Source organism: Ustilago hordei (genome assembly GCF_900519145.1).
Source record: "Ustilago hordei strain Uho2 genome assembly, contig: UHO2_contig_03, whole genome shotgun sequence".
In the NCBI taxonomy this organism is placed as follows: domain Eukaryota; kingdom Fungi; phylum Basidiomycota; class Ustilaginomycetes; order Ustilaginales; family Ustilaginaceae; genus Ustilago; species Ustilago hordei.
Window position 1 is genome coordinate 65,907 of NW_024545288.1, and position 25,393 is coordinate 91,299.

At 50.1% G+C, this 25,393-nt stretch overlaps 8 protein-coding genes across 8 annotated transcripts; 2 read left to right on the forward strand and 6 right to left on the reverse strand.

Moving 5' to 3' along the window:
• Positions 1 to 240: 240 nt before the first annotated feature.
• On the reverse strand, positions 241 to 1,620 carry UHO2_01640 (uncharacterized protein; the record flags this gene model as incomplete). Its single annotated transcript, XM_041559077.1, has 1 exon — positions 241 to 1,620. One exon carries the CDS (start codon positions 1,618 to 1,620, stop codon positions 241 to 243), a length of 1,380 nt encoding a protein of 459 aa, XP_041415011.1.
• Positions 1,621 to 1,737: 117 nt separating this feature from the next.
• Positions 1,738 to 3,162, reverse strand: UHO2_01641 (uncharacterized protein; the record flags this gene model as incomplete). Its single annotated transcript, XM_041559078.1, has 1 exon — positions 1,738 to 3,162. One exon carries the CDS (start codon positions 3,160 to 3,162, stop codon positions 1,738 to 1,740), a length of 1,425 nt encoding a protein of 474 aa, XP_041415012.1.
• A 1,986-nt stretch (positions 3,163 to 5,148) lies between these two features.
• Positions 5,149 to 5,946, reverse strand: UHO2_01642 (uncharacterized protein; the record flags this gene model as incomplete). The annotated part of the gene is made up of 1 exon (XM_041559079.1): positions 5,149 to 5,946. The coding sequence occupies one exon, from the start codon at positions 5,944 to 5,946 to the stop codon at positions 5,149 to 5,151; it is 798 nt and encodes a 265-aa protein (XP_041415013.1).
• A 3,395-nt stretch (positions 5,947 to 9,341) lies between these two features.
• Positions 9,342 to 12,477, forward strand: UHO2_01643 (uncharacterized protein; the record flags this gene model as incomplete). The annotated part of the gene is made up of 4 exons (XM_041559080.1): positions 9,342 to 10,555; positions 10,646 to 11,164; positions 11,477 to 12,116; positions 12,253 to 12,477. The coding sequence occupies 4 exons, from the start codon at positions 9,342 to 9,344 to the stop codon at positions 12,475 to 12,477; spliced, it is 2,598 nt and encodes an 865-aa protein (XP_041415014.1).
• Positions 12,478 to 15,240: 2,763 nt separating this feature from the next.
• Positions 15,241 to 16,362, reverse strand: UHO2_01644 (uncharacterized protein; the record flags this gene model as incomplete). The annotated part of the gene is made up of 3 exons (XM_041559081.1): positions 15,241 to 15,649; positions 15,830 to 16,138; positions 16,223 to 16,362. 3 exons carry the CDS (start codon positions 16,360 to 16,362, stop codon positions 15,241 to 15,243), a joined length of 858 nt encoding a protein of 285 aa, XP_041415015.1.
• Positions 16,363 to 17,492: 1,130 nt separating this feature from the next.
• UHO2_01645 (uncharacterized protein) lies at positions 17,493 to 19,226 on the forward strand (the record flags this gene model as incomplete). The annotated part of the gene is made up of 1 exon (XM_041559082.1): positions 17,493 to 19,226. The coding sequence occupies one exon, from the start codon at positions 17,493 to 17,495 to the stop codon at positions 19,224 to 19,226; it is 1,734 nt and encodes a 577-aa protein (XP_041415016.1).
• Positions 19,227 to 19,901: 675 nt separating this feature from the next.
• On the reverse strand, positions 19,902 to 22,697 carry UHO2_01646 (uncharacterized protein; the record flags this gene model as incomplete). Its single annotated transcript, XM_041559083.1, has 1 exon — positions 19,902 to 22,697. The coding sequence occupies one exon, from the start codon at positions 22,695 to 22,697 to the stop codon at positions 19,902 to 19,904; it is 2,796 nt and encodes a 931-aa protein (XP_041415017.1).
• Positions 22,698 to 24,954: 2,257 nt separating this feature from the next.
• On the reverse strand, positions 24,955 to 25,378 carry UHO2_01647 (uncharacterized protein; the record flags this gene model as incomplete). Its single annotated transcript, XM_041559084.1, has 2 exons — positions 24,955 to 24,995; positions 25,096 to 25,378. The coding sequence occupies 2 exons, from the start codon at positions 25,376 to 25,378 to the stop codon at positions 24,955 to 24,957; spliced, it is 324 nt and encodes a 107-aa protein (XP_041415018.1).
• Positions 25,379 to 25,393: the final 15 nt, after the last annotated feature.

A 25,393-nucleotide genomic window follows, 5' to 3' on the forward strand; every position in this document is an offset into this window, starting at 1 on the left:
TTCTCCCTCCTCACGTTTCTCCATCCTCACGTTTCTACTTGGACGACTAACGAGGATGATATTGACATATTTTGGTGTGGTAGATGAAATACGATATACGATCCAACCTTGCAAAGGCGTGAATGCGTGCTATGTGCTCCAACTATCATGTGAAGGGGTGTGATACTGTGCAAGAGTAGCGAGAGCAGGCTAGTGGCAACCCGATCGATACTCGTCAACGAGACTTGTCAATGAGACTTGTCAATCCAGATCCATACGCTGTCTTTTGCATTGAGCCGCGCCATCATTGTCATCCTTTGCTGCTGCTGTGGCTGCGGCTGGTGGATTGGACACTCCAGCCGCCGAGATCGAGGGCAGCGCAGGCTGCATGTGATCGTTCCAAATCGAATTGGGCACCTCATCGAGCAGCTCGTACGGGCATTCCGCGAGAATACAGTTCCAGAGCGTCTGAAAGACGGCTCGGATCTTCAAAACGTCAAGGCAAGGATAGGCGTGCTTGTTGGTCACACCTCGGATGCAGAGTCGAGGGCATTCGGTGCCATTGATCGTCTCCACTCGCGGGCGGAATCCTTGAGGTTCGCTGACAAATGGCGTCGAAGAGCCCAGGTCAAGCTGAACGCAGATCAGAGCCCTTTCAGTGAGTGGCTCTTCACCCGGCAGTGTGTGCGAGGCATGCATGATTGATGGTCCAGCGAGCTTGAACTTTACATCTGGCTTACCCGATCTGGCTTCTGGCTGCGGTTCGTCGTGATTCTTGGCCTCCCATGCAATGTAGGTCATGTAGCGTGCGGCGTGCATCTCGATGCTGCTGGTGGCGGCATCATCCTGTGTGCCAGTGCGGCTTACAAAGGGCTCCTCGAGGCTGCCCATAAAGACGGGGAGGATGCCATCGATGCCATGCTGCGAGCGTGCCATTTGCAGTCCAAGTCCACGCTTCCAACAGCACCACAGGTATTCGGGAGAGATCTTGGTGATATGATCGGGCAGGACATCAAAATGCGTAAAGTTGGTCCACGCGATTGTTGATGATGCTGCCGATCTTCCAGCCGGACGGGTGGACAAGCGGTGCTGCTGCACTCTTTCAAGGCGTTGGCGCAATTGGTCAGCGTTGGCCTCGTCGAGATCGGCAAGCCCTGCAAGGATGGTCTCCAGAGGCACCGCGCGGGTCAGCACGGTGGCGTATTGCGAGATCTCCTGTAGCTCGAGCGCGTCGAGCTCTTTGCGCTTTGCTGCGTCCCAGGCAGTGATCAAGGCGATGCGCGAGGCTAGCTGTCCATGCATCCCCTTGAGTCCGGTGATTGCCAGGGCAATTGCCAGGTCTCCAATGCAAGTCATTCTGAAGTATTCCAAGATGGAGCCGTATGTGTTGACTGCCATCTGCCAATCTGCCAGCTCCTGGAAAAAGTCTTTACTGACAGTGGGGAGCATGATGAGCGAGGCAGCGATCGCCAGCACAGGTTCGGATGGAGAATGGATGTACATGGTGCCACGTTTGGATATGTGGCTCATCGTATGCATGTGTTCGTCCACGCTCTTCTCCATTACACCCTTCAGCTCGTCAAAGAGCAGGCTACCCTTTTCATGCACTGGGGCAAGGCCAAGGCCAAGCCGCGAGGCCATGATGCTGAAGCACTGCACCCTATTGTTCACGAAGAAAGCCTTGCGGCCTTGAAGGAGGACAAGGATGTTGTCCCAGAAGTGACTCGGCTCAAGTGAGGGCCAGAGAGGCTGTCCATATCAGCTGAGGTGGTCAACCGAGGACGCCTGCGAGGCGCAGGAGAGGGCACATTGCTCCTCGGCGAGCAGATTGACACCGACGCCGACAAAGGTAGGCATAGGTAGCGTGGACAACATACGGGACGATGGATCAAAATGAGCGGGGACATAAATGGCCTCGATGCTGGTGCTGATGAGCACCAACCAGAAACACAAAGTGTGGTTTTGTTCCTCGATCAGGCTAAAGAACTTCCAAGCACGGCGGAGGGAGTCGAACTGATGCCAGCCACGGTTGAACTGTTTGGCAAGCATCTCGATGCATTCGTCAAAGACTACCAGCACTGGAGGGCTTGGCACTCCGGCTTCTTCTTGAGCCGAGCGCAGATGACGCGAGACGGCGGTTAGCTGCTCGTTGAGATCGACAAGAGGCTTGGTGAGAATTTTTACAAACGGGCCTTCGAGAAGGAAGCAGTTGTTGGGATCGGTGTTAGCAACTGCTGCGAATTTGCTCGCTGCGAGATCGGATATATCCTTGAAGTGGTTCTTACGGGGATAGCGGTCAAGAGGCTCGGGCAGATCGTCGCCACGGGAGACTGGTTCAAATCGATTGAGATCGCAAAGATGTTGATACTTTTTGGTGTCGGTCTGCCAAGGTCTCAATGCTTGGGCAAGCGTGGTGAACCAGGCAGCAAGGAAGCAGGCCACCTGAAGGTCAGACTGTTGGGGATAATCGCCATGTGTGTTTTCAAAGTAGCTTTGGACACTTTGGTCTGCGAGTGGATAGCCATCACTGGTGTTTGCCTCGACACCCATCTTACCAAAGGAGACGTAGAGGAGAGGGGTGAGTTTCTGACACTCGTACACCATGCGTGTCTTGCCTGCGCCACTCGACTGAACGATGGAGGTGCCGTAATACCAAGGCTTGGGCCCAAAGCCTCCAGAAGTGTCCTCTTTGACGCGAGAGACAAAGGTGAGGAAGCGATTGGGTGCGTCGCCACGGTAGGGTCGATGAAATGCGTGGGCGAGATGGCGGGAGCTACCAAACTCCTCTGGAGGTTCCATGCGCTTGAGATTCGTTTGTGCAATCTGAACGAGGACCACGGCAAAGGCATGTTCGGTGCTGTTGAAAGTGGGGAATCGCAAGAAGAGGTCGTTGTAGGTGGAGCCAAGCAAGCCAACGATGTTGCCATTTCTACATACATATAAGAGCGCTTTCATGGCATACCGAAGCTCATCCTGTTCTTGGGTGAGGTGATCGGCCAGCTTTTTGAGCAGGCAACGATCCCAAGAGCCTTGCTTTTTATACGACTCGCAAAGGCATTCGTGTGATTCGATGAATGTATGCCAACTAGGGACGAGTCTGAACTGAGCTAGATGAGCTGCTGCCGTTAAAACGATCTGGTTGTCATCAAGAAGCTCGATATGCGGGCATACTGAAGACCACATGATGGAACGGTGAATCCCAAGCAGGCTAGATGCTAGCCAGACTTGAAGGCCTTAAAGCGGATGGATGTGGTACTAAACCAAGGACGAACCAAGCAAGACAGTGAAAGGATGTTACATGCGCAGGCTATATGCGCGGTGTAACGGTGTAACTAAGTGGATTGCAGGAAGGAAGGAGGAGATCTAAGGAGAGGCTAGTTTTGTTGGAAACTTAAGTCGTTTCGGTCCCAATACTGGTGATCGGGGAGAGTCTAAGTATGATGTTGCTGCTAGTTTATAGACAGAACAAATATACTCAATTGACTAGGACCAATGTGGCAAGAGCCTAGTGCTCTCTGTGAGATATATATACATGTGAGCAGCACATGCTAGATGTGGGAGACTCTATAGTCAATGACCCAGTCTGACAATGAGTGGGACTTGGTTGTACCCAATCCTTAATGAGATCGGTTATCCCCAATCTCTGATCCCATTGACTTTGCATCACCCCTTAGTGTCGTCACTGGATCATAATCTTCAACACCCCCTCTCGATCCATTATGCTCTTCCAACACCATCAATCCAAACAGTTGACAAAGGTATGAGAGCATTGGTGCTGCAAGAGGCTTAGTCAATATATTGGCCAAGTTCTTGCTACTTCGAACCGGGGCAATCATGAGCTGGTCATTCACAATCTCGTCTCACAGAAAGAAGTGAGCAATGTCAATATGCTTCATCCTTTTGAAATGTTGTGGGTCACTTGCGATGGTGCACACACCAGACAAGTCACTGTGTAGTATCAGTACATCTCAATTGAAGACAAGTTTCCCAGGGAAGAATCAATGTCTTGGCACTTATGTGGACCCCTGCTGTCTTCAGCATGGGTTGCCTCAGCTCGTGCAAGAACATTGATGCCCATAGTAGTTCCCTAGCTGCTGCTGCTAATGCCATGTATTCTGCTTCCATGGAACTGTTTGCCACAGTTGGTTGAAGTCATGAAGACCAGCTACATATGAATCCATCAATAGTGAACATGTATCTGGAGGTCAATCTTCTACTGTTGTGTGAGCTGGCCCAGTTGCTGTCAGCCCACCCTATGAGTATCTGTTCACCAACTGGGGCTTTTGCTGTGAGGCCTATCCTTATGGTTCCCTTCAAGTACCTCAGGATGTGTTTGGCAGCTGCAAGGTGTTCCCCAGATGGGTTTGCAACAAACCAAGCACATCTGCCTACAGCAAAGGCAATGTCTGGTCTGCTTCCTTGAGCAATCCATAAGAGTGACCCCATGAGTGAAGCATAATGTTGCACTTCCTCAGCACTTGCAGAATCCCCCTCTCATGGCTTGAGTGAGTTTATTGCTTCGGTTGCCAGCATTGAAGCTGTCCAGGCCTTGTCCATTCCAAACTTTGTTAGGATGCCTTCAATGTACCCCCTCTGGTCAATAGAGAGGGTACACACTTCACATTCATAGTGTATGCTCAGACCAATGATGTGTGAGACACTGCCTTGATCAGTGATGCTGAAGGCTGTTGAGAGTTGTTGCCTCACTGATTGGACTCATGAAGTTGTTGCCCCAATGACAAGTAGGTTGTCCACATACACTGCCAGGAGTACCATCATGTCATTGCAGCCATGCATGTATATGCATGGTTCTGTTTGGCACTGCTTGAATCTGAAAGCTTGCAACTGTTCATCAAGTGCTGCATGCCATAGGCATGCTGCCTGTTTGAGGCCATAGAGTGCCTTCTTTAGCTTATAACATTTCCCTTCAGTTTCCTCAGTCTCAAACATTGGTGGTATCTGAACATGTACATCCTTGTTGATCTTTCCATTCAAGAACATGGTGCTGACATCCAGCTGATTGACATACATTCCATATCTTCATGCAAGGGCGAATAACATGCAGATGGTCTGCAAATGCATGACAGGGCTGAAGGTCTGGTTGTAGTCCAGACCTTGTTGTTGAACATATCCCTGTGCCACTAGATGGGCTTTGTATCTTGTGGCCCATCATTGTGCATCAAGTTTGAGTTTGTATACCCACCAGATGCTGATGAGCTTACCATCAGCTGGAATGTTGATGAGCTCAAAGACATCCATCTTACTCATGCTGTTCATTTCACTTTTCATCACCTCTTGCCATTTATCCCAATTGTCATGGGATTTGGCTTCACTGAGTGAGAGGGGTTCGAGTAGGATCCCATTGGCACTGTGCAGTTGTTGACCACTGGCGACAAGCACTGTACCATTCATAACTGTGGCCATGAATGCCATATGTTCGAGATGGTGACTTCCAATTGTAAGTGCCATGGTCTCTGAGCACGTCGCTGCAAAGGCTGTGTAACCTGGCAAGTCCAACTGGTCTGATGATCCTGTGCGAGCTAACTCGAGTACAGAGATGTCATCATACATGTTTGCCACTGTGTCACTGTGAGGTGTGTCAAGCAGGGACATGCTTTCTGGGTCGGCAGCTTGTGTCATGTTGTGCGATGTGTTCCCCTCCTCGGATGACACTGCATCCAGTTCTGCCTCTAGGTCAGCAGCAATCACATCTAAGTCCACCACAATCTCACCAGTGGCTTCAATCTCTGCCAACATGTGGTCCCATTTGCGATTGTAGCTGGAGAGGTCCAGTGAATCCGACTGTAAGGATAAACTGTGCTGATGAGAGTAGGGTAGTAGGGAAGGGGTGGTGGTGTCATCAAGCTCCAATGCTTTGGACTTGTCATTTGGCAGGAGCCAGGTGTAGGAATGAAGGAGCATTCCATTACCAGTGAGCACAGGTGTGTGCGAGGGAGCAGCATTCATTTCCAGTTGTTCAAGTTTGGAGAAGCGAATGTCCTTTGCAACAACGATGTGGTCAAGGTTGGGGAGCCATACCCAATGGCCTTTTATAGCATGCAGGGTGTTGGAGAACCCCAAGTAGGTTCCATGAAGGGCATGTGGGCGGAGGTGTTTGCTGACAATCGGATGGTGGTGTAGCCATGTGTCATGGGCCTGGATGCTCAAGAAGCAGGAAGGGTCACTGGTTCATACAGAAGGAGCACAGGTATCGAAGATCTAGTCGATACCAGTAGAGAGCATGGTCGTAGTGCAGTCTCCATGGAGACCATGGACTCCTACGGACTCACATGCAAAGGAGCACTGAGCCATATGCGAGGAAGGCCAGGCACAGCCACGAGGAGGACCAAGCTCAAGGAGCAGGCACAGCCACGAAGGGGACCAAGCTCAAAGAGCATGCAGATGGTTACCACTCAGGGGCTCGAGAGACAAGAGTCAAAGGAACTGTCACTGGTCAAAGGAGAAGGAGCAGTGTATAGGACACTGGCAAGCAGGTCCTGAGGAGGAGGAGCAGTGTCGAAGGAGTCGACACCAGGTCATGAGGAGGAGGAGCAGTGTCGAAGGAGTCGACACCAGGTCATGAGGAGGAGGAGCAGTGTCGAAGGAGTCGACACCACTCAGGAGGCACAGGGGTGCCAAACAAGCAGCAGGATAGCAAGGAGGAGGAGCAGTGTCGAAGGAGTCGACACAGCTCAAGAGGCACAGGGGTGCCAAGCAAGCAGGAGAGGCCTCCTGAACAGTACTCGATGAAGAAGGTACTCTCTGGAGAGAGAGCAGGAGCAGCATCGCTGGCAATGCTGTGAAGAGGTATATAACCATGCTTTCTCATCATCAAAGGTCGAGTGGATCCTCATCCACTCTACACATCATCATAACTAGTTATCACTTCAGCATAAGTATATATTAGTTTCAGTCAGCATAGCAGCAATCTATCAAGGTTGCTCCTCATCATAGTGCATGTGTTGTATCACCACTACCTGATGTCCAAAGGCGCCCATAGCAGGTTAGCGGTCTGGATCAAGTTAGAACCGAAGGCAGTAGTCCACTGCGGTCTGGGGATCACCTCAAGCATCAGTCAACACACTGGACACTCGTGTTAATGCCACCAACCTTATCACCACACCATCAACCTCATCATCATCAACACTCACACCAGACCTTGGTGTCATCATAACCTATGCATTGATATTGATCGTGCCAAGCTACCCCTGAATGGAGTGTCCACAGAGGTCAGCCAAAACCTATGATAGTATATACAACAAATGCCACCCACTGTCATTGTGCAACTTGATAGTCGCCGAAGGACTAGCTCATCAAGACTGATACCGAGACAATAGCTGTCGCACAGTTTGATAGTCACTGAGCATCTTGACAGACTGACCTGGGTTTCAGGTGTGAGACCCCTGACATTAGAGTGGATTGTTCAAGCAGCTCCTCACAATCACCATGATGGACCCAGACCTCAACAATAAGCTTGATAGACTACTCACTCTATTGGAAGCACAGTTAGAGCTTACAAGGCAGGGACAATGAGAGGAACGGTTGCAATGAGCTCAGCTGAGTAGGGAGGAGACGATGGACCTCTCTCACTCAGAAGACCAAGCAGGAGGAGGAGATGAGTCTTTGATAGGAGACCCACATACTCCTACTCCAGCTCCATGACCAAGACAATCAGTCTCATTCAACCTGGATGAGCAGGATGATGTCAACTACAAGAAGTATGCTTCACCCATGGGGCCAAGATATGTCAAGTCCAGGGTGGATCCATACAACAAGAGCAGGACAGAACACTACACTCTTGATCAGGAGGAGGACTCTAGCATCATGGCAGAGCTTAACCAGTCAAAGCCCATTGCCACCCCCTTTCCAAAGTTCAATCCCTGAGATGTGGAGATCTTCATTCTAGAAGCTGAAGCATGGTTTAAGTTCAACCAGGTGTATGAGCAGTCTAGGATGATCAATCACATGGGTGCTCAACTGGAAGGGACAGCAAGAGAGTGGTGGACCTCCAAGCTCCGTATTGATAGAGCTAGAGAAGGAAGGTTGTTCAATGATTGGCACTACTTCACAGAGCGACTGTCAGAGCAGTTCAACCCATGCAATGCTAGGATGGAGGCATACAACAAGCTGTTGGCTCTCAGACTCACAAGTGATGCTCCTGGTGCTGCCACATGTCATGTAGAGCAGTTCAGAGACTTGGAGGGACAGGTCAACCTAGATGACAATGAGCTAGTGATCGATCTCTTCAGAGGAAGTCTCACTCACAGCATACAGGAGAAGTTCGAGAGGAACCCACCTGGAAAGAGATGGGAGTGGTATTGAGAGGTTGAGGAGATCGATCGACAGAGGATGCTACTACAGCAGTCCTTGGCTAGACACTCACTCCCAAATGCCATGTCACCTCCACTAAGAACTGGGTCTTGGCCAAATCAAAGTTCAATCCCCATACATCAACCCACTCAACCTTATCCAGCTCGATCACCAGCACAAGCAACTACACAAGCAACTACGCTAAATCGACCAACTAATCGACCCCTTCCTCATCAACCCACCCAGATCTCGAAGCAAGGAAGCCCTGCTCCATCAGGTATCAACACCTGTCATGTATGCAAGGGTATCGGCCATTGGGCCAGAGACTGCCCCAGCAGGAGGGTAGACCCTCTTAGCTCTCGACCCATGGGTCCAAAGGTCATGGTCACCACAGCAGACCCCTTCGAAGAAGCCACCAACTCAGGAGATGGCCACACAGGCAGCACCAAGATGGGTGACCCTGAGGCCATGGACCTCAGCTCATACCAGCAATCCATGGACCCCAACCATGAGGAGGAGGAGCACAATGATGGTGACAACAAGGGAAATGTCAGTGGGGTGATGCACTGATGGCATGCATTGCTCTACAAACCTCCTCACCATCACTCTGTATATATCAAGATTGTCAAGTATGTTTCTCTACCAGTGGAGGCAAAGCAGTACTGGAGCTCTCTGGAATGGTTCAAGACCATCCTGCTCGGATACTAGCTGATACCAGTGCTGGTTTGTCCATAGTCTCAGATTCTTTCATTAGCAAGTACCAAATACCCACAAAACCCATAAAAACAAGATCGATCCATGGTGTCACCGGACACCAACTCTCCATCAATAGTTCTGCGAGCATGCAGGTATCTATTGGTACACACAATCTGGGTGTGGTCGAAGCTTCAGTGGCTGACACTGCTGACTATGACCTCATCCTGGGGTTCACTGAGCTACAGAGGCTCAAACCCACCATACAATGGGATATGGGCCAGCTGGAGTTCAAGACTCAGGAGCAGGACCAACCCCCAAGGAGACCCCCTGAAGCAGCAAGAGCAGGGGACCTAACCATGAGGAGACCAACCCTTCATGGTAACGAGTTTGTCTCAGCAGAGCGCATACTACGAGCAGCTCTAGAAGATGGACCCATAGGGTTCATGCTGTTGGAGGAGCCACCATCATCACTCCTGGCCTTTGGTTTTGTACCTACAGGCGCAGACAAAGGAGTCGAGATGGAGGTGGAGGTAGACAAGGTGGTGACAGCTGCAGACATACCAAAGCCATACCAACACCTGCAAGATGTGTTTGATGAGGTGGAAGCAGACAAGCTGCCCCATCATACTGAGCATGATCTCCACCTCGAGTTGATAGAAGGAGGTAAGCCACCTCAAGGGCCCCTATACCTTAAGGGACCCAAGGAGATGTCCGAGTTGAGGAGATACTTGGATGAGAACCTCGAGAAGGGGTTCATAAGACCATCGAAGAGCCCGGCACGATCACCAGTGCTCTTCGTACCAAAGAAGGATGGAGGTCTCAGACTCTGTGTGGACTACAGAGGTCTCAACGAGATCACTGTCAAGAACAGGGCACCATTGCCCCTCATTGAGGAGCAGCTGTTCTTACTCAGGAAGGCAAGGATCTATACCAAGCTAGACCTTAGAGCAGCATACAACCTCATCTGGATTGCTAAAGGAGATGAATGGAAGACAGCTTTTGGCACTCAGTTGGGACTCTATGAGTACCTAGTGATGCCCTTTGGCCTAGCCAATGCTCCAGCTCACTTCCAGTCATTCATCAATGACATCTTCCGAGACATCATTGGGATATATGTGGTAGTATACCTAGACGACTTCCTGATCTTCAGTGACACTGAAGAAGCACATGTGAAGCATGTCACTGAGGTCCTCACTCACTTAAGGAGCAACAGGCTCTTTGCTAAGCTGTCGAAGTGTGAGTTCCACACCAAGACAATCGAGTTCCTGGGGTACATCATCAAGCCAATGGGCATAGAGATGGACCCAGAAAAGGTGCACACTGTCAAGGAATGGCCAATGCCAGAGTCAATCCATGACATCCAGAGGTTCCTGGGTTTTGCCAACTTCTATCGAAGGTTCATAGCCCACTTTGCTCGCATAGCCAAGCCCTTGACAGCACTGGTAAAGCCTATAGAATGGTTCAAGAAGTTCGAGCTACCAGAGGAGGCCCAACAGGCCTTCCACAAGCTCATCCAGGCCTTCACATCAGCAGGAGTGCTTCAGCACTTCGACTACCACCTTCCAACAAGGTTGGAGACTGATGCAAGTGACTTTGCTATAGCAGGAGTACTCAAGCAGGAGCATGAAGGATGATGGCATCCAGTGGCTTTCTACTCTAGGAAGATGTCTTCTGCCGAGAAGAACTATGAAATCCATGACAAGGAGCTCCTAGCTGTGGTCGCCTGCCTTACTCAGTGGCAACACATGCTAGCTGGACTACCAAGCCAACTGGTCATCCTTACTGACCATGAAGCCCTCAAGTACTTCAAGTCACAGAGATGCATCACAGGTCAACAGGCTCGATGGGCCATACTACTAGCAGACTTTGACTTCATATTGCAGTATCAACCAGGAGACAAAGGTGGTGAACCCAATGCTCTCACCAGAAGGACAGACATGCAACCAGCTGGTGAAGAGCAGGATCACAATGTGAGGCAACTACTGCCTCCTCGAGTGTTCAGGGAGACAGCAGACCATGACTCGACCCTAGTGGCCCCTATGCTCTCGATGGAGTCCATAGCATCAAAAGGTCTCAGAGACCTGGTCAAAATCTTCCAGCCCTTAGACCAAGAGCTACAGGAGATACATAGGAAGAAGCCCTTCAAGGTCAAGGACGACCTATGGTACAGTGGAGGAAGGTTGGTTATCCCCAAAGTGATCATGCCAGGGAGGACCAACAACCGACACTCAAGGAGTGCCAAAGAGGTAGATGGACAGTCTCTCTCTGTAGAGCATCTGCGATTCATGGTGATGACCCAATGCCATGATGGTATTACTGCTGGACACATAGGAAGAGATGCTACCATCAAGGCAGCTCAATGACATTACTGGTGGCCAAACATGACAGCTTGGATTGCAGACTATGTAGCAAGTTGTCCTGTATGTGCTAGGTACAAAGCTCCTCATCATCGTCCATATGGTTTGCTACAGCCACTAGCAACACCAGACAGGCCCTGGGGCTCCATATCCCTCGACTTCATCGAAGGACTACCACCATCGAAAAAGTATGACTCCATCCTTGTCATTGTCGACAGGCTGACCAAGTTTGCCATACTAGCTCCAACCCATAAGACAGTCATGGCCAAACAGACTGCAGTGTTGTTATATGGACACATGGTTAGACTTTTTGGATACCCAGATCACATGGTCTTGGACCGAGGCAGGCAGTTTATATCAGGAGCATGGAAGGCATTTGCAGAACAAATGGGTGTGAAGCACTCACTTAGCATGGCCTACCATCCTCAAACTGATGGTCAGACAGAGAGGGTCAATCAGGTCATCGAGCAGTACCTAAGGATGTACTGCAACTATGAGCAGAATGACTGGGCCGACCTGCTGGACACTGCAGCCTTTGTATACAACAACATGGTCCACAACAGCATTGGTGTCTCACCATTCTTTGCATGCTATGGATGGAACCCCAAAGCTCATCCTGACATCCCTCAACAACTAGGAGTCAATGATCCAGGTCACTTCGAGTACCTCATGGATGGAAAGGAGCGTTGCAAGTACCTCCAGGAGCAGATCAGAGAGGCACAATGTAGATCAGTAGACCAGTATAACAGGAAGCACAAGGACATCGAGTTTAAGGTGGGTGATATGGTCTATATCAATTGTTGAAACTGGAAGACAAGGAGACCCACACCCAAGTTAGATACCCGGTTTGCAGGACCCTACCCAGTTCAGGAATGGGTAGGACGCTGAGCTTATCGAATCACATTGCCAGCAAACCTTAGGGTGCATGATGTGTTCCATGTCTCCATGCTCGAGCCAGCAAGAACAAGTTCTCTCCCTCAACGTGCTGAACAGCCCACCATACCATCACTTCCAGATGAGGACCTCGACTTCGAAGTCAAAGCACTCATCGAAAAGCATTCACACAATGGGACTACAGAGTACAAAGTGTTGTGGAGAGGGTACTCAGAAGAAGCTGCTTCATGGGAACCAGTAGAGAACCTCAACTGCCCCGACCTCATCCAGGAGTATGAGGTGTCGGAGGGGGGACAAGCGAGTAGACAAAGTAGAGAAAGGAGGAGAGAGCAGGAGGAATAGAGAGAGAAGGAGGAAGGAGGATGACGTTGAGAGAAGGAGGAAGGATGATGTTGGCGATGTTGTCGAGGAGGAGGAGGAGGAGTCAGCATGAACCAGACCAGAGCATGCCTCAATGGAGCTCGGCTCTTAAGAGGGGGGTAGTGTCATGGGCCTGGATGCTCAAGAAGCAGGAGGGTCACTGGTTCATATGGAAGGAGCACAGGTATTGAAGATCTAGTCGATACCAGTAGAGAGCATGGTTGTAGTGCAGTCTCCACGGAGACCATGGACTCCTACAGACTCACATGCAAAGGAGGACATGAGCCACATGCAAGGAGGGCCAGGCACAGCCATGAGGAGGACCAAGCTCAAGGAGCAGGCACAGCCACGAAGAGGACCAAGCTCAGATGGTTACCACTCAGGGGCTTGAGAGACAAGAGTCAAAGGAACTGTCACCGGTCAAAGGAGAAGGAGCAGTGTATAGGACACTAGCAGGCAGGTCCTGAGGAAGAGGAGCAGTGTCGAAGGAGTCGACACCACTCAGGAGGCACAGGGGTGCCAAACAAGCAGCAGGATAGCAAGGAGGAGGAGCAGTGTCGAAGGAGTCGACACAGCTCAAGAGGCACAGGGGTGCCAAGCAAGCAGGAGAGGCCTCCTGAACAGTACTCGATGAAGAAGGTACTCTCTGGAGAGAGAGCAGGAGCAGCATCGCTGGCAATGCTGTGAAGAGGTATATAACCATGCTTTCTCATCATCAAAGGTCAAGTGGATCCTCATCCACTCTACACGTCATCATAACTAGTTATCACTTCAGCATAAGTATATATTAGTTTCAGTCAGCATAGCAGCAATCTATCAAGGTTGCTCCTCATCGTAGTGCATGTGTTGTATCACCACTACCTGATGTCCAAAGGCACCCATAGCAGGTTAGTGGTCTGGATCAAGTTAGAACTGAAGGCAGTAGTCCACTGTGGTCTGGGGATCACCTCAAGCATCAGTCAACACACTGGACACTCGTGTTAATGCCACCAACCTTATCACCACACCATCAACCTCATCATCATCAACACTCACACCAGACCTTGGTGTCATCATAACCTATGCATTGATATTGATTGTGCCAAGCTACCCCTGAATGGAGTGTCCACAGAGGTCAGCCAAAACCTATGATAGTATATACAATGAATGCCACCTGCTGTCATCATGCAACTTGATAGTCACCAAGTGACGTAGCTTGTCAAGACCAATACCAAGACAATAGCTGTCACACAGTTTGATAGTCACCGAGCATCTTGACAGACCGACCTGGGTTTCAGGCGCGAGACCCCTGACATACAATACATGTGTTCGCATGATTCTTTGGTGCTGCTTTGATCTTTCCCTCTTTCCAGCAAGCATGAGCAGCGTTGTTTGGACAGCGATTGGCTGCATGACCGAGTTTGCCGCATGCCCAGCAGTTAATAAGTGTGTGGCCTGCAAAGCAGTGAGTTCAGACTCCTCGGTAGGGTGGTGCCAGTTCACAGGGACACTCTCGGCCACGAGTTCATAACATCTGTAAGCGGTCGCGCACCAGAGACTTAGTTTTGGGGGTGCTATTGAGTTTGATTGAGTAAGGTCTACTCAATATGTTTCGCCTAAATGTAACCAAGCATCACCACCTGGTAAGTCTCAACTGACTGCCTTGAACACTCCATTCAGAGGTTGCATGGCACAAATGTTGTTTGTTGGTGAGTGGGTGATACACCCTCTCCTATAGTATGAGTGTTCATAGTACTGTTGATAATGCTCTTGGACATTGTCTGGACTGCGATATGCTAATCACCTACAGAGGATGAGAGTTACTGGACTGCAGGTGTGAATCACTGCCTACAATAACTGACTGGACTGCTGGTGTTGAGCAACACTGCCTACAGCAAGGGACTGGACCACAGGTGTTGAAGAACACCACCTACAGTAAGGAACTGGACCACTAGTGTGAAGAACACTGCCTACAGTTGTCGACTAACAGTGATACAACACACATGTTGAGAGTCATTGCAAGAGCACTGCTATTGTGATGGTACATAACTGAGTAAGTAAGAAGTAATAAGTAAAGTATAAAAGAGTGGATGGGGATCCACTCATATGCTATGGTAGAATGAGAGTATTTATGCATTCAGTTGGCATAGCCCATGACACCTATCCTGCTCCTCTTGAGGGGCCTTTGTCCCCTGTTCGGCACTGTCTTGTCCTGCTGGCATCAATCCCATTGATACTGTGCTCCTACCATTTTCACAGCATAAGGGTTATGCAACACTGCCCTCTTGCCTTCATGCTCTCCTTCTGCCTGATGATGTGTGATGCCCCCTTTTGACACAGCTCCATCTTGACTTTGTCTTGTGAATCCCTTTAGTCACTTGTTGAACCTCATGACCCAACCCCTTGGTCATGTGGTCATGTTGGCACAGCTCTGAGTACTTGCTCATATCAGCTGACTAGTTGAGGCATGCTGATCCAACTGATCCTGACTGATCCTGTGAAATTGAGCTGGATTCCTGGAGTTTGATTGATCTTGTAATTCATATGCACTGCCAACCTGATTAATCTTGTTGACCCCCAATGGTTTTTGGCTCTGATCAATCTGGCACACCCTTCATATGTTGATCTTCTGCACACCCTTCATATACTGCTCCGTTACACAACATTACCATGACTGCTGCTGATCAATTGGCTCACTCTCTTGCGCTGGCCAGCCAACCCTGTGACAACATCTATGTAAGACTTCGGCGACACTCTCAGTTGTCTGCTCTCTGCCATGAAGTTGTTCATGTAGGATGAACACTAAATTGAATAGAGCATTTTTGTCAGATGGCAGTGCACACTTGAGAGTCCTATAACAGTGATCAGGTGTCCAGGGTGTCTTCATGTATGCATGCAATTCCGAAACATGAGCTTCCCACTTGAGAAGGAAGTCATATGCATGGTGACCCACTTGGTTCCAGCATAGTGCATAGGCCAAAGTGAGGAGCTCATACTCTTTGGCAACTGAGTGCATGGTGCACTTGTCCACTGCCCAGTCAAATAGGTTGACAGTGATTGGCACTGGCTGATCACTGTGTTCTGTGAAGTATTCAGTGTGCAGTCTATTTGAGAAACTACACATGATGATTGAACTGAGCATCAAGTCAGCATCCTCAAAAGTCATCATCTTTCAGTTAAGGATGTCTCATGCAAATGGAATGACAGATAACATTGCAAGTATCTTATGTTGCCATGCATGTACTGAGACTGACCATGGGTCAAGAAGGTCTTGATCATTCCACCTCATCTTGTCATTAAGGCCAGTAAGCACTTTCAAATGGTGATTAGTGAGCATGTTGAGCTCGGGTGTAGGCCCAGGAGTGGCATCATGACCAACTAAGCACCAGTTGGAGACATCTGAGTCAGAGGTGGGGGGATTGCCTCCAATGGATGTGGAGGCATCTTCCTTCATTGGGTGGTTGTGTTGCTTGCTGTCATGAATGGATTCCAGCAGACCTCCAATCTTGAGATCAAGGATATGAGATGCATCCCACTCTTCATTGGTTATGAAGAGGTTCACTCTAGTTTGCATTTGTCTACCAAGCTCGATTCAATTGGCGAATGGTCTGAGGCCATGTGTTCCTTTATAGAGAGCACTGACACACTCAGCCAGGATAGTCAAAGGTGAAATGGTTTGTTCTCCATCATTGTCAATAATGAATTCAAGTAGTTGACTGGCCTTCAGAGCATTAGGCATACCATAGACCTTGTTCTCCATGACATGATTAAAGTGGTCTTGGACCATTCTAGGTAGTCATGGCAGTAGGTCCTGCACAGTGGCGATGAAGGAGTTGTAGATGGAGTAGTTTACTTTTGACATACTGATAGTTATCAATAGTGTATTGGCTTATTGGGCTCATAACCTGTTAGAAACTTAAGTTGTTTCAGACCCAATACTGGTGATTGGGGAGAGTCTAAGTATGATGTTGCTGCTAGTTTATAGACAGAACAAATATACTCAATTGACTAGGACCAATGTGGCAAGAGCCTAGTGCTCTCTGTGAGATATATATACATGTGAGCAGCACATGCTGGATGTGGGAGACTCTATAGTTAATGACCCAGTCTGACAATGAGCAGGACTTGGTTGTACCCAATCCTTAACGAGATTGGTTATCCCCAATCTCTGATCCCGTCGACTTTGCGTCACCCCTTAGCGTCGTCACTGGATCGTAATCTTCAACAAGTTTAAGTACTAGCTTCCCTACAGAGCAAAGAGGAAAGTATCGAACTTTGTGTGCGACGTGTATCGCGCGAGAAGATGTTGATTGTATGTTCTCGTGCGGCATGCATTCGCACGAGAGAGTACCCAGGCGTGACAAAGGACGTGATCTTGCCTCTTGGCCTCGGCCGATCGTCATGCTCGATATTCGATCGTCATGCTCGATATTCGATCGCCAATGCCTATCGCGATAATCGGGCTGAAGCGAGCCGATAGTTTGAAGCCGACCTTTGGTCACGTGTGATTATTCACGAGATTCGCGGGTACTCTCTCGTGCGATTAATACTAGCCGCACGAGAAGGCTCGATCGATGTCATCGTGCAGTTTTTGGCTTGTCGGGAAGGTAGTACTTGAACTAGTTACTCGAACTAGCTTCTCCTATCTCGTCCTTCCATCTAGTTACACCATCACACCGCGCATACAGCTTGCCCACGTAATAAGGTAACATGTTAGGTGCTAACTGACATCATAGCCAACTCTCGATGACAGACATGTATATCACCCCTTTCTAAGCCAATCCTTAGACCTTTCCTAATCCGGGCCTGCACTTACGACCGTCATCTTCCAAGGCGCAACCAACCCACTTGGCCAGCTCGCATCCTTTCGCAGTCGGCAGCGCGACTCCACAGCTGGCTAGGCTTTCGCTTTATACCATGGCCCTCCGCCTTTGCACCAGCGCCACTCGATTGCGCCTCTATCCCACGTTGGGCAGAGTTACAAGCATCAACTCCTCGAGCTTCAAAGGAAGAAGATATGCATCCACTACCCCCTCGCACGCAACGACTCCCTCGCACGCAACGACCCCCTCGTACCCAAGCCCAGCGCAAAAGAAACGCCTAGTAGTGCTCGGAACAGGCTGGGGCGGATATGCATTCCTCAAATCCCTCTCGTACAATACTCTTGTTCGATTCGACGTTAAAGTGATTTCCCCCACTACTTGTTTCTCTTTTACCCCCTTATTGGCACAGGCTAGTTGTGCAACGTTGGATTTCAGAAGTGCTATCGAGCCAATTCATAGTAATCGGAATATGGAAGTCCATCATGCTTGGTGCGACGCCATCGACCTTTCCTCGGGCAAGATCGAGTTGACGCCTGCTTCTAATCCACAATTCCGCCCACCTAACCCGCTGACTCCTGCGGTGCGGCAAGCGAGTGGAGAGAGCGCAAGCAAAACCAAGCAACAAGACCCAGCGAAAAAGCGAGAAAGAGCAACGTACACAATGCCATACGACCACCTGGTGATATGCGTTGGTTCCTACAACGCCACCTTCGGAACCCGCGGCGTCAAGGAGAATGCTTTGTTCCTCAAGGATGTAAACGACGCAAGAGCCATCCGATGGCGTATTCTGGATTGCTTCGAACTCGCAAATGCCCGTCTAAACCTTTTGACCTCCTCTTCCTCAGGCTGCCCCAACGCCTCACCAACTCCGTCTGAAGCGAGCGAGATGCGCGATCTCCTATCATTCATCGTCGTAGGTGGAGGCCCCACAGGCAGCGAATTCGCAGCTGAACTACATGATCTTATCAAACAAGACCTCTCCCGGTTGTACCCTCGCCTTGGTCCGTATGCCTCCATAAAGCTGCTCGATGCTGGAAGTACGATTCTTTCCAGTTTCGACTCGAGTCTATCCGAGTTCGCAATGAGAAAGTTTGCCAGGGATGGGATTGAGGTTGTCTTGAATGCTAAGATTTCTAGGGTGGAGAGAGATGCCGTCTATTTGCATGGTGGCGAGAGGATTGCAGCAGGCATGGTTGTTTGGTCGACCGGAATCACCACCTCTCCGCTTATCGAGGCACTTGAAGGCGTTGGCAAGGAAGAGAGGAGTGGCAAGATTCTCACTTCTCCCACGCTCAACATCCTGGCTCATCGGCAAGCTGTAGAAAAGGGTGCTGTGGGAGGCAGCGTTCTCAACCATAAGCCCAACTGCAAACCAGAATCCCAAGCGGAGAAAGAAGAACTGGTGCCACTACCCAACGTCTTCGCACTCGGCGATTGCTCCTCAATCCTTGACACTCCTCTCCCAGCAACAGCCCAAGTTGCATCCCAGAAAGGAAACTATCTCGCCAACCTATTCAACAAGCACATGGTCACCTCCCAACCCCAACCTCTTGCCAGTATCAACGGCTTTGGCGGCCTCAAGAATGGCTCGAGTGCAACTCTGGCGCAGGCTAACCCATTCAAGTTTCTCGATAAAGGCTCGATGGCTTCGATTGGCAGCAAACAGGCTCTACTCGACACTCCGGTTAAGAAGGAATCTGGAAGATTAGCTTGGGTCTTGTGGAGATCGGCATATACACTCATGAGTATGAGTTGGAGAAACTGTTTTCTTGTTCCTGCCAACTGGGCTTCTAATCTACTCTTCGGTCGCGATGTTGGTCGCTTTTGAACCTCACTTTCAGTTGCATCTCAGCTAGCTTGTTATACAATCCTACCTTTGCCTGTAGAGTGTTAAAAGTGAACAGTGAGGTGTTTGCACTCAGCACACATATCCGTCCCAAATTGTCACCTTTTTTGAAGAATAACCCACACCAATCTACATCCAGCTCTAACCCCAATTGTCTCTGCAACAGCTGTCAATTACTAACCCCCCATCCCTAAGATATCCCTAAGCTTTCTACCGCACAAACATTAGCAATGCTTGAATTTTTCAGCAAAACCCTCAAAGCAGTCAGAAGAAACACGAGCATTTGACACAAGCCAACAACGTCAATCCGCCAGTGCTTCCAGGACACAGATCAAAGGATTGATGAGAGGAAAAGATGAGAGGAAAAGATGATATTATCAGGAAGCTAATCAGAGGCATGCAGAGGATCAAGCGAGGACACAAAGAAGAAGAAAAAAAAAAAAAAAAGAAGAAAAAAGAAAAAAGAAAAAAGAAAAAAAAGAAAAAGAAAAAAAAAAAAAAGAGAAAAAAAGTACAGATGATGTGGAGAAAATGAGCAAGATGCAAAGAGAAGTAGAGAAAGTCATGTGGGGTCATGAAGCCAGAAGCGACCAAAAGCTGGTCTTGACTGGTTGGTATGTCATCAAGGTTATGCCGATGTAGTCAAGCGAGCATGGATTAGAAAGTGGCACTACTAGCAGAGCTGAATCTGTTAGGAGTCGACCTGTTACGAGGCACGTACACCCTGAGCGTATTGCCATCGAACTCGGCCTTGACATTCTTCAGATCGCATTCTTTATCTGGGAAGGTGATGCGACGTTCGAAATGGCCCCCACTTTCCGTGTCCCATTTGTCAGCGACAATGTGGAGAGTGCGATGCTGGCTATGCTGTTTGGTCGCGAGGGTTATGCAGTCGAGCGAGAAACCTGGCAGACGGGTGATGAGGATATACTTGGTACGTTCCGTTTCGATGACCAGATCCGTCTCGGGTGGGGCAGGTCGACGTTCCAAGAATGGCAGAGAGGGTGGGCTGATGGGTGTGGAAATACTGCAGGAAGAGGTGCGCGCCTTCATTGGCTGACTCTGCATCCCCTCAACATCCTCGTAAGCATCCTCGCCATCCTCCTGGGTGGAATGCATACCAGCCTCCTTTTCGAACCCAACTTCGGACTTGGCCTTGGATGCCGCAGCAGCTTCAGGCAGGAGCTGCGTTGTGGTGCTGGTGCTGGTGGTTGTGGTGCTGGTGGTTGTGGTGCTGGTGGTAGTCTTGCAAGTCGTGGTAGTAGTGGTAGCCAACAATCCATCCGGGGTCGTCTTGACAAAGCTGTCCGACGTCTGTGAAGCATGAGAAGGACTGTCGACGCGTGCAATCCCACCAGCCTGTTGAGCCAAGGAAGACTTGGAGTGCCATGTTTGGCTGACCTCGGGAGTCATGGGACCCGAAGAGACAGGCGAGCTAAAACGACCACCTCGACTGGTAGGCCAGCTATCCCTCTCCCCAGAGTCATCGTCCTCGGTCGAGTTGGAGAGTGCTGGAGTCATGTTGGGTGCATCGAGCGAGTGAGTAGCGCTTAGTGACAAGAGGTCACCGGCAGCCCTGGTTGCAAAGCTCTCGGAAGCAGAGATGCTAGATGATCCGAACGATCCAAGGTTGTCCTTCATGGAAGCGAGCATACTGCGTGTGGCCGCGTACTGAGACGAGTTGCTGGGGTCGATACTCGAAAAGCTAGAGTGACGACGAGCAGCCGACTCTAGATGGCTGGCAGAGGTGATGCCAGTAGCTCGAGGTGCTTGCAATGCAAAGAAAGCCGAACGATGATTGTGGCCATCGAATGAGACGGGTGAGTCCAAGTAGTCAGAGAGTGAAGGCGATGCCAAGCTTGGTGATGCTTGCAGGCCTTCTCGCTGATGGTGGTGAGCAGCGGTGCAAGTATGTCGAGAAGCGTGGTAGCGATCGTCGTCAGGCAACAAGCTTCGCCAGCTGTCCGACCTAGCCGAATCCTGCGACTGCATCCAAGGCTTGCTGGGACCAACGACGACAGACATGGACATGGTCGAGTAGCCACTGATGGCACTGCTGAACGAAGTGCGTGCCGTGTCAAAGGAGGAAGCAGACATGCGATCGTTGATAGGAGCACGTGGTGATGTCTTGGCGGCAACACAGGCGTCAATATCGAAAGCAGCGCCACTGGATGGATGCAAGCATTGAGGAGATGAAGATCGCTCGTGTTGCGATGCGGACAGTTGACCTTCGGATGCAAAGTATGGATCGTGCTCGGGCAAGAGGGAGCGCCATGAGTCTGGGCTAGTCATGCCAGTACGGCTGGGGAAATGGGCACTCAAGCTGGGCGACTTGGACATCTGACTAGAAGAGTCGTACGAGGCGATGGGATCAGCAGCACCCGAAGAGATGCGAAGCGATGCGAGATCAGGTGCCTGGAAGGAGCGCGGCGACTGGGTAGCGGTCTGAGGCGACTCGTCAAAGCCGACCGAGTTCTTGGCTGTAGCATTGGTAGCTGCAGACGAGAGACGCTCGAGTTTGGCAGGTCGCTGGATGGCGAGCTTGTCAAGGCTAACAGATCTGGCATCTGTTTCTCTAGATGGTGGTCGCAGGTTAATCTCATCGTTGTGCATATGCAGGTTGGCCGAGTATGCATCCTTGCGATTGTCCGGTGTCTGTGTCAACGACGATGGAGAGGATGAATGGAGAGCTGAGAATGGAGAGCGGTCGACATGGTCGTATGGCCAAGATTGGTGAGCGTTTTCTGGGGTGGCGAGCTCGCAAGTGGAGCCACTGCCAGTGGAAGACATGGAGAGTCGCGGTGCTGCTTCATCGAGAACAAGGTATGTGTCTTGCAATCTCCTATCCAAAGAGGCCCGTGCTGACTTGTCCGTAGAGTACTTGCTGCTGTTGCTGTTGCTGTTGCTGGTGCCGTTGCTGTTGCTGTTGCTGTTGCTGGTGCTGGTGCTGGTGCTGCCAGTCGAGCTGGGAAAGACAAGCGGATGAAGAAGAGGCGGCGAGGTGGATGATGTGTCGAGTAAAGCCAATGTCGATGCTTCGGTGGGGTCAAATTTGGCGTTCAGGGAAGCTAGCTTTGATCGAGAAGGGGCGGTGATGATGCTGCTGTGATTGCTGGGGAGTGTGCTGGATGCTGGCTGACTGGATGCTTTGATCGTGGAAGATCGCTGCGGTCCAGATGACGAGGACGAGGAAAGAGAGGCGCTGTGCTGGTCAAGAGGAGGAGCTTGTGAAGTCATTATCCCTTTTGTATCGTTGGCGTTGGCGTTGAGGTTGACAGGGCGGGGACGGAAGCCGATAGCAATTGAGTGGGTATGGGGCGGTGGATGGGCCCAGTAGCCAGAGTTGGTAGAAGAGGTCGAGTGGGTGGAAGCGGCTGAGCTGATCGAGTCGTGATCCGAGAGCGAAGGAAGCGAAGAAGAATGCGAATCCTGGCTGCCCACACGCTTGGGCATGTTGATGGTGGACTAGAAGGGACAAGTCGTTGTGGGGGGAGGGGGGTTTTTGAAAGCGTATGCTAGTGTCACGTTGCGCTTAGCAAGGTGGGGATGGAGTGTTGAGTGGGGATGATCAGCTGATACCGAAGCACGACATGACCAACTGGCAAAGATGACCAACTGGCAAAGATGTTTGCGAGGAGTTGCCGTGGTGAAGCAAGGTGGGATTGGGGCTGGATGCTATGCAAGCAAAGGCGAAGGGATGATGTTGCAATGCAATGCAAAGCAACGCTGGATATACATGCAAAGCGATGTCAGCGGGCGACAAGCAGAGTTGGTGTCAAAGGGATTTAGGGCTAGCAATGATGAAGAGACGATGGCGGGTATGCAGATAATAGGAGCAGGAAGCGACAAAAGTGAAATGAAATGCAAGCAGGAGCAAGAGGCGCGACCAACGACTTTGCTATGTATGCAACGAGAAGCGGATGTCCGAGGCGAATCGAGTGTGGGAGGTTAATCAGGCACCGTTCGTTGCATTCGACAAGGACTGAGAAATGGGGTTGCGATTGGGTGTTGAGTCGAGTCGAGGTGGCTGTATGCCGAGGTGGCTGTGTGCCAAGGTGAGGAGGTGTGTATCCTAGGTTGGTCAAGTTGTGAGATTCAAGCAAGGGGGTTGAATGCTGTACAATGTGTCTATCGAGTGCGGTTGCGCTGTTGTTGTTGTTGGTTGTTGGTTGTTGGTTGTTGGTTGTTATATTATGCGATGATGATAATGGTGGTGGTGATGGTGGTGGTGATGGTGGTGGCGATGGTGGTGGCAAAGAGAAAGGAAAGGCGATGTCCAAAGAGGCCAACTGGCAAGTCCCTAAAGCCAGGCCAACAGGGGAAAGCGCCAGAACTGAGCACCAGAGCACCAGAGCAGCAGAGCAGCAGAGCGGAGGGAGAGAGAGAGAGAGAAAAAAAAAAAGAAAGAAAAAAAAAGCGCCAGACGAGTTGGAGCAACAGAGAGGCGCCAAACCAGCAAAAAGGATAGGCGAGCAGCTCATGAGCAGTCTCACGGACCACTTCCGACAGAGTGTGTAAGAACTGCGCCGCGCTCTTCGGCCCATCCGACGACCCTTTGACTAAAATTATTTTGTTTAAATTTTTTATGTCTATTTTTTATAAGTTAGCCTTCGGTTTCGGTTTCGGGAGAGCCGATTGCTGACTTAGTCGCTGCTAAACTGCCTCGATTGTTTCGTCGGTCAAGGTTGGCGGTGAGTGTCCTCCTCCTCCTCCTCCTTATCGTCGTCATTTTGCCTGGTTTCCTATGCTTTGCTGCTCTTGTCCAACTGATTTTCGAAGGATGTTGGGCGCAAGAGCCTAGGACGAGAGGTCGGCCGAGCCTTTCTCAGTTTCTCAGTTTCTGGACGTTTCTTTGTCGCTTGTCATCCTATTCGGATGGCCCGACGAGAAGCAACAAGGGGAAATTCGCATCGTCAAGCTCAAGAACATGCACCAAGAAAGAGCCCCTGAGTGTTTCAGTGTCGAGTGTCGAACTGCAGCACTTGAACCGTCTCCTTTTCCGCACAGAATGTTTCTTTTTTCTTTTTTTTCTCTTTTTTTTTTTTTTTCTTTTTTTTCTTTTTTTTCTTTTTCTTTTTTTCTTCCTTTTTTCCCTTTTTTTCCCCTTTTTTCTCACTCTTTCAACGTTATTTGCAGGGAATTGTGCGCATCATGACGACATCAAATGCAGCATTTTACAGCATTTTACAGCATTTTACAGCATTTCACAGCATTTCACAGCATTTCAACACTCTGGGCCCTTGGCTCGCTCCTCGTCCAATGGCAGGCCACAAGCTTTCCAATATAGGCAAGATGAGTTGCAACGCGCCGGTCCACTTTTTCACTCTCGCAAGCCGAATCAGGCTGACCAATCCTGACATCATCATCCTCTCCCCTCTGCCGAATCCCATCCCCTTTCCCCCCCAAAGTCAAGCCTTAACATTCAACACCGATCTTAAAAATTCTCGATGCAATCAAAGCAAGGCAAGCTTCGGGACCTATCCTGGCTACCGAGCAACGCCTTTGGCTTGCCTTGGACAATGTGGTGGAGCATGTGACCCTAGCTTACAGTCCATCGCCTCTGCTGTTGGTATGCGTAAAGACTGCCATTGTAAAGCTGCTAAAAGTACAGAATGGTTCATGCAGCCGAGTCGGGTCCAAGGTAGAAGCTCGAGAAGGCGGTTTGCAGAATGTAACGATGCTGTTCTATATCCATGCTCGTACAAAGCTTTTACTTCTTCTTGCCCTTCATAGCCGCACGTCGACCCTCGCCTATCCATATCATCATGGTCGCCATCGTCAAAAGCAAAATCGTCAGCAATCCTCTCGTCCCACTCTCTTCTCATCCTCCTCCAATCATGATGAAACTTACCCTTCTTAGGAGGTCCTTTGCCAAGCATCTTTTTCCTTTCGACGTCCTTGAGTCTCTGTGTTTCTCTAACATCTTGCAATCTCCCCAAGCCCGGTGCTAGCTTTTCGATGGAACGGAAGTTGACCGTGGCTGGGTAGTAGGCCAGCATCGAAGGTCCTTGTAATCGTTGTCGTAGAACTTTGGCTCCTGTTCGTGCATGTGTGGGGTTGTAAGTTGTACCCAACACTTTGCACTGCAACGCTTTGAGCGACGAAACTGCTTTGTAGGATGGTCCGGCTTTCATTCTTGCTATCTCTGC